At 47.2% G+C, this 14,642-nt stretch overlaps 1 protein-coding gene across 14 annotated transcripts in view; it reads right to left on the bottom strand.

The window, feature by feature from the left end:
* The window catches only part of mcf2la (mcf.2 cell line derived transforming sequence-like a), a 66,713-nt gene that overhangs the window by 31,587 nt on the left and 20,484 nt on the right, over positions 1 to 14,642 (bottom strand). For all 14 annotated transcript variants that reach the window (XR_006026786.1, XM_042080708.1, XM_042080705.1 and 11 more), the window contains exons 2-4: positions 8,224 to 8,307; positions 4,046 to 4,160; positions 1,205 to 1,295 (exon numbers count right to left, since the gene is read on the bottom strand). Coding sequence is in view for 13 of the 14 variants with exons in the window: in XM_042080708.1 (XP_041936642.1) it covers positions 1,205 to 1,295; positions 4,046 to 4,160; positions 8,224 to 8,307 (290 nt within the window). In the remaining variant the exon portion in view is untranslated. The remainder of the gene's footprint in view (positions 1 to 1,204; positions 1,296 to 4,045; positions 4,161 to 8,223; positions 8,308 to 14,642) is intronic.

Genomic DNA, 14,642 nt, shown 5'->3' with positions numbered 1-14,642 from the left:
ACACACACACACACACACAGCTAGTGGGGTACGCAGCATCAGCAGGGCAGAAGAGAGACATGCCTACAGTTGCAACACAAACACACACACACACACACAGTGCAGTGTAGCAAGGCTACAACACACACACACACACAGACACACTGCAGTGTAGCGAGCAAACAGTAGCTGCAACCTACCACAAACAATTCACACTCAAACACACACACACACAGGGAGAGTTTCATTAGGAGTCACATTTTCTGAATAATCTACATTAAACTGGTCCAGCAGGTGTTTACAGGTTCCAGGGTACAAGAAACATTGTCTTTTCCTCACACACATACACACACACACACACACGTACACACATACACACGTACACACACACATGCACACATGCACGCAGCGAGCGTAAATAGAGGGAGAGCCCTATAATCTGATTAGCACATGTCCTTCTGACCCACTGACCAGAACTACGAAGACCCCGGCTGTTGGACCAATTGCACTTGTTGAAAGCCTCACCACCTGGCTGCGCATCAGTGACTCCTACAGTATATGAGGCACCGGCTGGCCTTTAAGCATAGCATACAACACGCTTCCTTATCCCAGCCAAAGCTACGCTAATTAAGTTAATTAGTTAATTAAGTTAAATTACACCAGAGAATGATTATCAAACTGTGTCATTTCCAATAACTCCACTTGCAGAATTCATATCACTGAGCTGCAGTGAGAGAAACAGTGAAACAGTTCAAACTGAATGTCTAATAGTACTTCCTTAACTGGCAATAAGACTATACAAATTTGGTTTGCATAGTACCGATAATATCTCTATAGAAAAAAAAGCTTCTATCAACACAATGTAGGCTAAGTTGCCAATGTGATATGTTTGGTCACATATTAACACAGATCAGATCAGTTCTTGCTTTTCTTTCATCGTCTAACACACATGTCCACTTGACAGACTGGCCTGCTATACAAGCTGCCATCACATGTTGAGATGCCTCATCAGTTCACACTCCCACCCCTACTACAAACACACACACACACACACACACCTCCCTCTGTTTGGATGGTCTGAGCAATGGAAGCTTTTGGGTTTGGGAGGGTTTTTATTTTGATGGTTGTTTTAACACAAGTCATTGTGTACACATAAACACACACACACACACACACACACACACACACAAACAAACACAATATGGTGGGAAGCCATCAAACTCACCGCGATGCGTAATAGGGTCCCCTTCACTGACGACCACCGGTCCTGGCGCCGGTCGATGACCAAGATGAACCCCACTGCCGCTGCCGAGAGGCTACCCACCAGGGCAACAGGGTAACCATGACAGCAGAGCCAGGACCAGAGAGAGAGAGAGAGAGAGAGAGGGGGACAGAGAGGGAAAAACAGACGATGGAGAAAAAAACAACAGGAAACAAAAAAAGGAGGTCTTAGAATCCCATGAAAAACAGGAGTTTAAAAACCAACAGCAACAGTAATCAGCTGGTTTTCATCCAAATCAGTCTCAGCGTGTGACAGGATCACAAAGCGGCTTCCATGGCAACAGTCAGTCAGTCAGTGCAACGTGTGAAAACACTGAATGTTTATGTGCCACTATGAGCACACACACAAACACAATTTGCCCCCGGCATGTCACTGTTTCCGGGAGATTCTGCTGAGGTGGTGTGTCCGTCCGTGCCTCCGTCTGGCCATCAGCACGCCCCTCCTCTCACACCCCTCCATCAGGAGCGTCGCGCTCCCCCATCCTCGCTCGGTCTCACGGATCCCCCCCCACTCTCCACTCTGGCTGGCATGCCAGAAAAACACAACCGCCGCCTGCCAAAAAGCCTTCGCAAAACACCCACCAGCCCCTTCCAAAACAAATGCTCTTATTTCCAGATTGGCCCCCAAAAACGAGGCTGCTCTTATTTCCTTTTTCTCGAGTGAGTCCTCCTCGGTGAGTATTCTCGGTTTCTCTCTCCCTCTCTCTCACAGACACACACACACACACACACCGCCTCTGTCACTACAGAAGAAACGACCTTCTGTTTACGCTCGCGGTCGACGGTGTAACTCGGGCTAAGAGCCTCTGTCTCCCCGCTCCTTTCAGCAGCCAATGTGCAGCGCGGCCATCAGGTGGGGCCCCTGCAGCCAGTCAGAACGCAGCGCCGGGCTTGACAGACAGCCAAGCCTGCCGGCTTCCCATGAATTGCTAATATGGAGGAGGGGGCGGGCGGGAGGCGTGACTGATAAGGGCCGGGCTCCGCCCCCTGTGCTGGTAGGCAAGGCGCTTCAGATGCCACTCAGCATTTCGAGGCGGTCGCCATGACAGTCACTTTCCCTAGATTCTGCCGCTCTCCTCTCCTTCTCATTCTCTCTGTTTCGCAGCAGCGCTCTGTCCTTCTCTCTCTCTCTCCCTCTCTCTTTCTCTCTCCCTCTCCCTCCCTCCCCTGCTCCGATGAGCTCATCCCTCCTCCTCTCCCATGCCCCCCCTCTCCCTCTCTCTTCCAGCATCCCATCCTCTCTCCCTCCCTCCCCCCCCCTTTCTCTCCCCCTCTCCCCCTCACTCCTCAAAAGCACCGGGGTACTCAGTGAATGAAGGCGAAGGAGGAAGGAGAGCCAATGGAGGTGAAGACCGCGCGAGCGTGGAGGAGACGCGTGGAGGAGACGCGTGGAGGAGACGCTTGATAACTACGCATGCCACAGCGCGCCTCAATAGCAGCGTTGACAGTGATTTACGACGCTGCATCGGGCATCATTAAAAGGTGAGAGGATGCAGGTGCGATTGTAAATAATGAAGGTCAGGCAGAATGGCTTGGCAGTGGACGCTGTAGGATTTGCGAGGCAAGGGAAGAGCCAGCATACAGGGAACAGCTTCTGGAGACCATATGCAGCCCAGAGTCTAAACAGCAACATCGCCACCACCTCCTCATAAATCATTCACAGCCTGCTTTAAAAAGACCAGGCACAGAACGCAACTCAACAAATCCCTGAGAATAACCTTAATCACCTGACCACCAGCATTGTCATAGCACATCAAATATTGAGCAGTCTCACATTAAATATACATTTCTATTTGGCTAGTTATTTTGGCATTTTTGAGAGAGGCTAGTCACCCTCAACCACTCGCTCCTCCTCGTGTGAGTACACACTCCAGGGTGGGCCTGAGAATTCATTTGCCAAGTCGAGCAAAAATTAAAACATCATGATGAATGCATTTTCTGCCCGAAATCCTCCAGCAATTACTCCATCCCTCTGTGAGCCCGTGAGGGCTTTTCCCTGGGGAAGGAGTGGGAAGTGGGAAGCAGAGAGCATGAAGCCCAAAACCTGTTTCATTACACCTCTAACCAGGGGGACACAGCATTTTTCATACATTACCCCCAAACCTCAGTGTTTTTTAGAGAATAAGATTTTGTATACACCTTCTAGCCACCTTCCAAATAATTATCTAAATACTGATAAATATCTGCGCACAGTTTGGTTGGCTAAAGGGAAATTAAACAGAGAGTATGGTTATAATATAATTACTGAGGTGAAGAAATGGTGGTCCTCTCACACAAAGCAGTCTCCTGGATTGTTTCTTTGTCTGGCTTCACTAAAACCTGTTCTAGAGCGCCCTCTGTTGGTCACAGGCTGCCATTTGTTTGAGTCCCTGAAGCACTGGTGTCAGAGCAGGCTGTCACTCCAGCTAAGTAGTATTCTGGATGACTTGGTCGCTAAGACAACTAGTCAAGGCTTGACTGACGCACCTTCTGCCAAAGCTCCCCAGAGGCCCTGGCCTCCTTATGGTGCCTGTTAGCGTTGCCTGTTAGCGTGTCTATCTGTGTGAGGCTAAAGACGAGGTCTGGGTGTTGTTACAGAGACACACCTGCACACGGTTTACAGATAAAGATGGAGCTCTGTACTAGGCTTCTTCTTTCTTCTGTGCCAGGCATAAGATAATGCATCACACTACAATAATACTGCTGTGAACCGAAAGACAAGAAACCAGAAAGGTTTCAAATGCACTCACACACACACACACACACGCTTCTTCTGAATAACAGAAATCAGTACAGGGAGACACACCTGGGAACACTGGTCAAGTAGGTGAGGACGTTATGGAACTCTTGTTCCTGCAGATCCCCGAACGTTGGGAACTCTGGGAAGATGATGATGGGGCTGCCATTCTCCCCTCGGCCACCTACAACAGAGACACACCACAATAGAATTCTGCACATTAGAACACTGCACATCGGAATTCTGCTTTAGAATTCTGCACATTAGAACACTGCACATCGGAATTCTGCTTTTGAATTCTGCACATTAGAACACTGCACATCGGAATTCAGCTTTAGAATTCTGCACATTAGAACACTGCACATCGGAATTCAGCTTTAGAATTCTGGACATGATCATTCCACCTGAAACCTAACACAAGTCTATTTACTTGTAATACCCACTATGTCCTGTAGTCTCAGAACAATAGCTTTTATGGAGAGCCCCATAGCACAGTTTAAAATCACCTGACCCCCGTGTGGACACCAGGGGGCAGGTGTGAGCCTCCTGAGAGCAGCCGGGCTCAGGGCAACATCACCAGCACTGTGCCCCCTCTGCATTAGGCTTCGACGTCTCCACTGGCGCACACATCACATCACTAACAGGACACAGCACTTTAACATGGCAGACACGGGGACAGGACAGGAAAAGCATAAACATAAAAACACAATTTGTGTTCAACTTTCACATATCCTTTCATTTCCATTTTAGAAATGATCTTGATAATACTTGGATAAGCTTGTGAGAGGATTACTGGTGTCCTGCGGTGTGGCCACTGTGGAGGGGGAATGGCCAGTTCTCCGCAGGCACACAAAGGGTCCGTGTGAGCCGGACTCAGAGTCGGACAGGAGCCGGCTGGTCAGGCTCACAGCTTACAGCAGCGCTAGCACACGCCAAGGCCACAGCCTCCACTTCATCTGCAGCTCTCCACAACATCACATATGCGACAGACACAGAGAGAGAGGTGCACACACACACACACATATATGCGGACACAGACACACACACACACACACAGACACACACATGCGGACACAGACACACAGACAGATCAATGTCCAGGCAATGGGTGAACGTAGGGCTTTTTTCATGCCGGCAGCACTGGACCAAGACTCACACCCATCTGGTGTCAAGCAGACCCCCTTGAGAAGGAAGATGAAGTATAGAAGCCGGCAGCAAGGTTAATGAGATGATCTGCCCCTGCTCTGCAGCGACTTCCACACACACACACACACACACACACACGCACACACACGCATGCACACACACACGCGCACAAACACACACGCACACACACACACAAGCGCACACACACACAGACACACACACATGCACGCACACGCATGCACACACACACACAAACGCACAAACACACACACACACGCATAAACACACACACAAACACAGGCACACACACACGAAGGCTTGGGGCAAGGACAGTACGGCCATACTGCATGATTAGCGGCTCCAGAAGATGGAAAAATTGTTTAGGTGGAAGCACCACTTGTTCTCTACTTGTCATTGGCTACACAATAGAGCGTGTCCAGCACACAGCCTGGATACTGCAGGCTCTGAATGCATGCAGATTTTAAGGACACTTTTTAATAAGGTGTTGATGGCAGACCATGTGTTCCTATTCAAATGAACAGAACTACATTCATAATATTCAAATGGTCAATTTGTTTATAATCTAAAATGAGGAATACAAATTCAAATCTCTCAACCAGACATATACAATGTACATTATGTTAACATTCCCTGATGATATTTTGTAAATACCCCATTTCTTTCTTTTATTGCTTTACCACAGGTGTGGATAAAAAAATGTCTTAAATATAAATATATTTGTTAAGGATTTACATAAAGATGAATATGCATTTCAAGCAAACAGACGTCCCCAAATGCCAGGAGTAGTTCATGTGTTTACTAAGGCGTTAGCGGCAGCTACAGTGTCTGGGCCACTGCGTACAGGATCACTGGGAGAGAGTGCATGAAAGTACATCCAGTGTGCAAACAAATTCAGAGTTGATTAAACCAGTCGGTCATTTACCTAAGGCAGGGACGCCAGCCGAGGGAGGAGGCTCACTGTGAGGGGTCAGACTCAGGCCTGGGAAAATAAGCTCTAGCAAACAGATGGCCACCAACAGTCACCGGCCTTGGGAGAGGGTGCACGACTGCCCGGGAGAAAAATAATCAGACTGCTGAACTCCCACTGACCACCTCCACCACGGACCAGGCTCAAGGATGGTGCCTAGGACATGGATTTGGCAAGGCAAGGCAAAGCCATTTTATCTACATATGATAGTGCATTTCATGTACGAAGCCAATTCAATGTGCTCTACACACCATCAGAAAGAAAGACATAACAAATAAGAAGTAAACACACGGAGGGCAAAGACATCATTAGGCCTCGTTCAGGATGATGAACCGACATTACGAGCCACAGCAAAAACAAGGGAGCCCTTACGGCAGTGGTGACAACTCTTTAAACTGTTTCATAATCATCTGAAATGAAAACATTAACAAGATTTTAAGAAGTCACGATGACTGCCTTGGAGGCGTTTTTGTCCTTTCTTGTCACATTTGCAAGTTGCGCTTGCTTACGAGACATAAGACCAGCACAAGGGTCACGTTAAAACAGTCCCAGTAGCATATGAACAAACAAAACACAAATTGAGGATCCTGACTCTGTAGCAACCATGTGACTTCACTATGGTAACAGCCCAGAGCTCAGTATACAAACAATGTCCCTGCACAAGCAAACACACACATTTACACACACAGAAGACAGCCTTCCCCCAACACAGGCCCATTCTGGGCTCCAAGATACTTTCTTTGCCTTACAGTCTGCCTGTCTATCATTAAGAATGCTAACCAGACTCTTTTTTGTGTTCAGTTTGTTATATATGTGACATGCTGTTTTACTAGGTATGCATCATATCAAATGCATATTTACTTGGTTTAGCATTGATTCATTAATCATTCATTTATCAATCTGTCAATCTGGGTAACTAGGGTAATTAAATCAGATTGAAATCTGATTGTTTGTTTGCATGTAAGTGCACTGAGTCTATGTGTGTGTGTGTGTGTGTGTGTGTGTGTGTGTGTGTACTGAGCAGGTAGCTACACTGTGATCAGCTGTGACAGCTTTTTTTTCCTTCATATGGGTATGTCATCTTACTCACACTAAATGCTAATAAGAAACATTAACTAATAAACATATTAATAAGAACGTCTAAGGGCCATGTAGCACCATACATCCGATATGTAACCTTTCAAAGGGGTATTCTCAAGTGAAAATATGCAGTTCAGACTAGTCTTTTTTTTTTGTATAATTATTTTTTATTATTTTCATCAAGAAGTAATACATGTACCAGCATATACTGTGTAATTTCATATCACCATCAAAATACAAATCCTACTAGTAACAGTACTCCTCTACCCCACAGGATCCAGTTCAGACTAGTCTTGTCTATGCAGCTAATGCTATACTAACTAAACTTGAAGATGACAATATTCAGCCAGTTCAGAGTGCTATTGCAAGTGGCCTTGAGCTAGCAGCAGACAGTGATTATGGGTGTGCTGTTTGAGAGTCTGACCACGCCACACACAGCGTCTGGCATTCAATCGCTGTGCCACCCAGTCGGCCCTTCGTCTCCATGCGCTGTTGCCAAGTGGAGCAACGTGAGTGTGAATAATTTAGCGGCCAGGGCATTGTCCAGAGTAACCCAAACTGGGTCTCAACTGGGGCGAGAGTGGAGAAGAGAGCGAGAGAGGGACACACACAACTGAACTGTGATGAAGGGTTGTCAGAATTTTCCCAAGCGTCTGTGTGTATGTCTGTGTATAAATACAGTAAGCCGGAGGGTCGGTCTGTGCTGATGTATATATCTTGTGTTTAAAATAGAACCGGTGAGAAATTCCCGACACAGACACTGCGAAAGGTGCCGACTTGTGCAGTCCAGCTGAGCCAACGTACGCTGGCTTATCACGACTCACATAAAGGATGACTCGGCCCATCACCATGCTGTGAATCGCGACTCTTAATCACTGTCTGGATCACGTCACAGTATCCATCATACCCCATTTCCCATAATACCCCATTTCCCATAATACCCCATTTCCCAACACCCTCCTTCCCCTGATCCCAGTACAGGGGGGGGGGGTAAGAGGAGAGGCCCTCGGAGGGGAAGCAAGAGGAAACTCACCTGACAGGAAGGCGAACTGCTTCCTGAGGTCCACGCCGATGTCTGCGGCACACAGGGGGCTGCTATCCTGCTGCATGATCTCATCTGTGGGGAGACCAGACAAAGAGAGGAGTCAGACACAACAAACAAACAAACAAACACCCCACAGACATAAACACAAACACCTTGCTGATCCATTCCTGGCACATGTGCAACTAAATACAAGACTAGACAGGTCACAATGTGCACATAAAAGCAGTCGTATCGGATACAAAACAGACACAACTGCTAAAAACAGAAATAGTAAACAGAAACACAAATCACACAACCAGTGAGAAGAAAAACACACACACTCCATGCATCAGTGGCACAGTCTCTCTCCAGCCACTCAGCCTTGACCCACTTCCTCAGACTCACTCTCACATCTATTCAGTCGCTCGCTCTCCCCCTGGCTCCCATCCTCACACACACACACACACACACACACACACACACACACACACACACACACACACACACTCTCTCTCTCTCTCTCTCCCTCATCTTCATACACACACACACACACTCTCTCTCTCTCTCTCCCTCATCTTCATACACACACACACACACTCTCTCTCTCTCTCTCCCTCATCTTCATACACACACACACACACACACACACACACACACAACAAGAAGCTCACACAATCGGACAGAGGGCTTTATTTTACTCTGTAGGGCATATTTTCAAACATTCTGGGAGACACAACAATCCTTGGTGTGTGTGTGTGTGTGGGGGGGGGCATGCATATCACAAACACAGACACACACAAATAACAAACAAAACAGACACTTGATTTGCTCCTTTGCGGCAGGAGGCTTGGATTAGAGTAATCTGCTTTGGGAACCTCCCCTGCAAGCGGAGGAGTGGGAGCAGTCACATGACCAGCAGGAGGAGTGGGAGCAGTCACATGACCAGCAGGAGTAGTGGGAGCAGTCACATGACCAGCAGGAGGAGTGGGAACAGTCACATGACCAGCAGGAGGAGTGGGAGCAGTCACATGACCAGCAGGAGGAGTAGTGGGAGCAGGGAGCAGTCACATGACCAGCAGGAGGAGTGGGAGCAGTCACATGACCAGCAGGAGTGGGAGCAGGGAGCAGTCACATGACCCGCAGGAGTAGTCTAGTGGGAGCAGTCACATGACCCGCAGTAGTGTGAGTGCCATTCATTTAGGTAAGGCAGTAGTAAGGACGTGGTAGCATCATCCCTACCTACTGTACACAGTCAGTGCACTTGCATGTGCAACAATCTGATTAAAGCACCAGACATTATTATTATTATCAGAATACGTAATATTCCAGTTCATATGATAAGCGAACTAGGAAACATCCGATTCCATGATGACACGTCTTTCTTATATATATTATTATATATATTATATATATATATATATATATATATATATATATATATATATATATATATATATATATATATATCAAGGAATCATGATAAACTCCAACTGAAATCGGAGTACTGGTTACATCATGATCTAATGATGATTTAATCAGACTGAAATCCAATACTCCAAATTATTCAGATTTTCTAAAAATGGATTTTCAATCTGATTTTATATGACACAATTTACATGACATTTTTTTTTTAGAAGGGGGGCTTTTATGCCTTTAATCGGACAGGACAGTAACGGGAGACAAGCGGGAGAGAGAATGACCCAGTTGAAATTTAGATTTAGATTTAGACGTAGGAAAGTTAATGATTAACAACATTAGGCATTGATATCAGGCACTGCTTCATAACCCAAGGCTACTCTGCTGGTGAAGGTTTTCTGCCCACAAAGATTGCCCTGTTGGTGATTTTGTTGGCTTGGCTGTGGATTGGCCACTGTGGAAGATCTCCTACCTATAGCACAAAAAATGTAACACCTCTCCCATCTGAAATCAGGAAAGACTCCAGTCCTCACTGCAGCTTTTAATCTGTAATCTGCCGCATAAACCCTGATTTAATGAGACAAACATCTAACCTCTAGCGCCATAAAACTTTATGAACCCTTGCCACGCAGTCAGACAACAGTGAGCTTCAGAAGGTGACCTTCTGGCAGCAGTGTTACTGAGAAAACAAATGGAGCATACACACCAGTCTAAACTACAGCAATACCGGGCACTGTTCCCATCAACAACTTGGTCTCATACACACACACACACACACACACACACACACACACACACAAACACGGTCACCCATCAAACACACACTCATCCTATCAAAAGGGCAGTCTGCTTCTCTGTCCCTTACACATGCGCACACACACACACACACACACACACACACACACACACACACACACACACACACACGGGTGGATTACTCAGGTATTTACTTTGAGGATGGAGCAAAACAAGTGTGTCACAGGGGATCTGGGTCAAGGGGGGTGGGCGGTGTGGTATGTGTGTGAGGTGGGGGGGGGGGTTGCAGTAGACCGCTGACAAACACACACACAGAAAAACATCACATGATCATGTTTGGGTTTCAGGGGGGTTATGTTGCTTCACCTCCTCCTACAACCTCTCCCACACCCCAATGAGGGATCACATGTTGATGTCTAGATGTATGACAGTGCAGATTAACCGAATATTCACATGCCCAGCAGACACAGCATGAGAACACGTTTTCTCTCTAGCCACAAGATAGTGTCGCAAATGAGTGAGATACATGACAGAGAGAGAGAGGGAGAGAGAGAAGGGGGGGAGACTGAGAGAGAGAAAGAGAGAGAGAAAGAGAAAGAGAGATGGAGAGAGAGAAAGGAGAAAAGGAGAGATTGCAGGCCTACAGTGGGTCAGTAGAGAGAGAGGTAAAGAGGGCAGTGAGCTTAGGTCTTCTGTAAGACATCCTATTACTGACCCAAAGCCTGTTATAGAGCTTCCAGGGGCCTGCAGCGGCGGAAGCCCGCGGCGCTCACATATGCCTGCAGACACAGACCACATAAAGCAGCCTCACATACAGTATGCCTGCAGACACAGACCACATAAACCAGCCTCACATACAGTATGCCTGCAGACACAGACCACATAAACCAGCCTCACATACAGTATGCCTGCAGACACAGACCACATAAACCAGCCTCACATACAGTATGCCTGCAGACACAAACCACATAAACCAGCCTCACATACAGTATGCCTGCAGACACAGACCACATAAACCAGCCTCACATACAGTATGCCTGCAGACACAGACCACATAAAGCAGCCTCACATATGTCTGCAGACACAGACCACATAAACCAGCCTCACATATGTCTGCAGACACAGACCACATAAACCAGCCTCACATACAGTATGCCTGCAGACACAAACCACATAAACCAGCCTCACATACAGTATGCCTGCAGACACAAACCACATAAAGCAGCCTCACATACAGTATGCCTGCAGACACAAACCACATAAAGCAGCCTCACATATGTCTGCAGACACAGACCACATAAACCAGCCTCACATATGTCTGCAGACACAAACCACATAAACCAGCCTCACATATGTCTGCAGACACAAACCACATAAACCAGCCTCACATATGCCTGCAGACACAGACCACATAAACCAGCCTCACATATGTCTGCAGACACAAACAACATAAAGCAGCCTCACATACAGTATGCCTGCAGACACAAACCACATAAAGCAGCCTCACATATGCCTGCAGACACAAACCACATAAAGCAGCCTCACATATGCCTGCAGACACAGACCACATAAAGCAGCCTCACATATGTATGCAGACACAAACCACATAAAGCAGCCTCACATATGCCTCCATACACAGACCACATAAACCAGCCTCACATACACTTAGAGACAATCTACCATGAAGCAGCAAGCCACCGTTCTGCCTCAACAGCTTAGACTAGAGCATCCAGCACCCCTCTGCTCTGCAGTCTCCACTGTATGCTCTCCACTGGTGCCCAGTGTCCCCGTATGCTCTGACCCCCTCCTGGCAGCACTTGCTGGTGATCAGGATGCCTGTGGTGAGCTGATAGGTCCAGAAGTATCCCCCTCACAGAAGGGCCTGCAGACATTATGGTGTGTGTGTGTGTGTGTGTGTGTGTGTGTGTGTGTGTGTGTGCTCCCTCTCTGCCCCCCCCCCCCCCCCCCCCTGACAGCTGTCACACTGCCCGAGCGTAGGTGATAAAGCCAGCTGGGTTAAGAGAAGATTCTGGAGCCTGGGCGGGAGCGAGTCATGCCTGACCTGAGGTAGCCCACAGACACACAAACACAAGGGCTGGATTAGGAAAGTCCACTCCCTCATTCACTACCTAGTGCACTATAATCAACAGTTATGGAGTACTTATTTCCTATACAGTATACTACCTAGTGCACTATAATCAGCAGTTATAGAGTACTTATTTTCTATACAGTACACTACCTAGTGCACTATAATCAGCAGTTATGGAGTACTTATTTTCTATACAGTACACTACCTAGTGCACTATAATCAACAGTTATGGAGTACTTATTTCCTATAAAGTATACTATGTAGTGAATGAGTTTCACTAACAAATTATGCCTCATTGTTATTGATTACATTAGTAATAGTAGTAGTAGCTGTATTTACCTTTGTCATACTCTGTCCTTCACTTACTGCTATTATGTTTATGGTTATGACAATTGGCAGACGCTTTTGTCCAAAGCGACAGACTCATAGAGTCTATGGTGGAACCCTGCAGTAAAAGCAGTCACTGTACAGAAATTATGTTGACCTGTTTACCTTTCTGACCTCTGTCTACACTCTGTGATCACATATGTTGATATACTTAACATAGTGGAAGTGTGCAATGTGCATTTTCTATTTAAACACCGATAAGAAAAAAAATAACTTCCTCTGCATTGTGCTCCGTGTTTTTCCACACGCTCGCAGACTCGCATCTCTCTCTCTCTCTCTCTCTCTCTCCCTCCCTCCCTCTCTCTCTCCGTCTAAAGACGTTTCCTCCCGTCAACACAGAGGATATCCTCCTCATACGAGAATTAAATCTTCACTCTCGCCAGATAAGCAGATGATGCACGCACAACTACAACAAACCAAATCACATAACATGATAGGCCTGCAAGAGCACCCTTCCCATGAGAACCCCCGCCCCCTATCCCCCCCCCCCCCCCCCCCCCCCCATATCCTCCATGCCCTCAATGCCCCCAGCAGGGAACAAACAGACCCCAGAGTACCCACATGCCCCCCCTTTGCCCCTCTTTACCCCCCACCCCCCAGTTTAAGCCTCTCACACATGCGGAACCGCACTGTTTATCAACACAGAGAAATGAGAGGGTCTGAAAAGCATCGCTTCACAGCTAAACAAAACAGAATAAAAGCCCCCTCGGACTTATACATCCGCAAACCGCAACAGCCCTCACACAGGGCCTATACAGCCCTCCCGCTTGTCCTGTGTGAGAGAGTGTGGGTATGCGGGTATGTGTACATGTAAGAGAGTTTGTGTGTGTGTGTGTGTGTGTGTGTGTGTGCGTGCAATTGTGTGAGTGTATGTGTCTGAAAGAGGGATTTGGTGGTGGTGGTGGTGGGGGGGGGGGGGGGGGGGGGGGGGATCCAAGAATGCAGGTTATTCATTCCAAGGCTAGCTCAGTGCTGGGGGGCTGACACCATTGAATAAGGGTGGTGTGTGTGTGTGTGTGTGTGTGTGTATGGGGGGTGTAATGCCATTCAGCAACGGAGGAGGATTCTTTACAAATGCTATACATATTTAATTGAGTCTAGCCCAGCGCTAGCTGTGGCTAATGCTACAATACTCACTCTGTAGTTCAGTGAATGACAGAGGAAAAGGGATTCTGTTCATTTTGTCTCCTTTAGACAGAGACTTTTGTTGGGTCATGGGCAGAATAGTGGATGACAAAGCAGGAATAGGGAAGCTATCGCTAGTTCCTCTCTGGCCAATTTTGTCATCACAGATGCACAGGACTTGTCACATGTTCCTCTCTCTCTCTCTCTCTCTCTCTCTCTCTCTTTTCCGTTGCTCAAGTGTCCTCCACCTGCATTATTCACACAGGGGATCAGTGTTGCTGTGCTTTAGAGACAAAAAACAACACATGCGTCTGAACATATTATGTAGTTCGTTCCCTTCTTTCATTCCCCTTGTCATTTTCCTCCACCATCTAAGTATATATAGTAAGTATAAGTATATATACTCTTTTGATCCTGTGAGGGAAATTTGGTCTCTGCATTTATGCCAATCCGTGAATTAGTGAAACACACACAGCACACAGTGAACACGCAGTGAGGTGAAGCACACACTAACCCGGAGCAGTGAGCTGCCTGCTACAGCGGCGCTCGGTGAGCAATGAGGGGTTAGGTGCCTTGCTCAAGGGCACTTCAGCCGTGGATGTGGGAATGGGAAAGCAGTGCTCAACCACTTCCCCCGCCCACATTTTTCCTACGG

The sequence above is a fragment of the Alosa sapidissima genome, chromosome 23 (assembly GCF_018492685.1).
Source record: "Alosa sapidissima isolate fAloSap1 chromosome 23, fAloSap1.pri, whole genome shotgun sequence".
Taxonomy (NCBI): Eukaryota; Metazoa; Chordata; class Actinopteri; order Clupeiformes; family Clupeidae; genus Alosa; species Alosa sapidissima.
The sequence above is the reverse complement of the archived record's forward strand: the minus strand, read 5'-3'. Positions and strand labels throughout refer to the sequence as shown.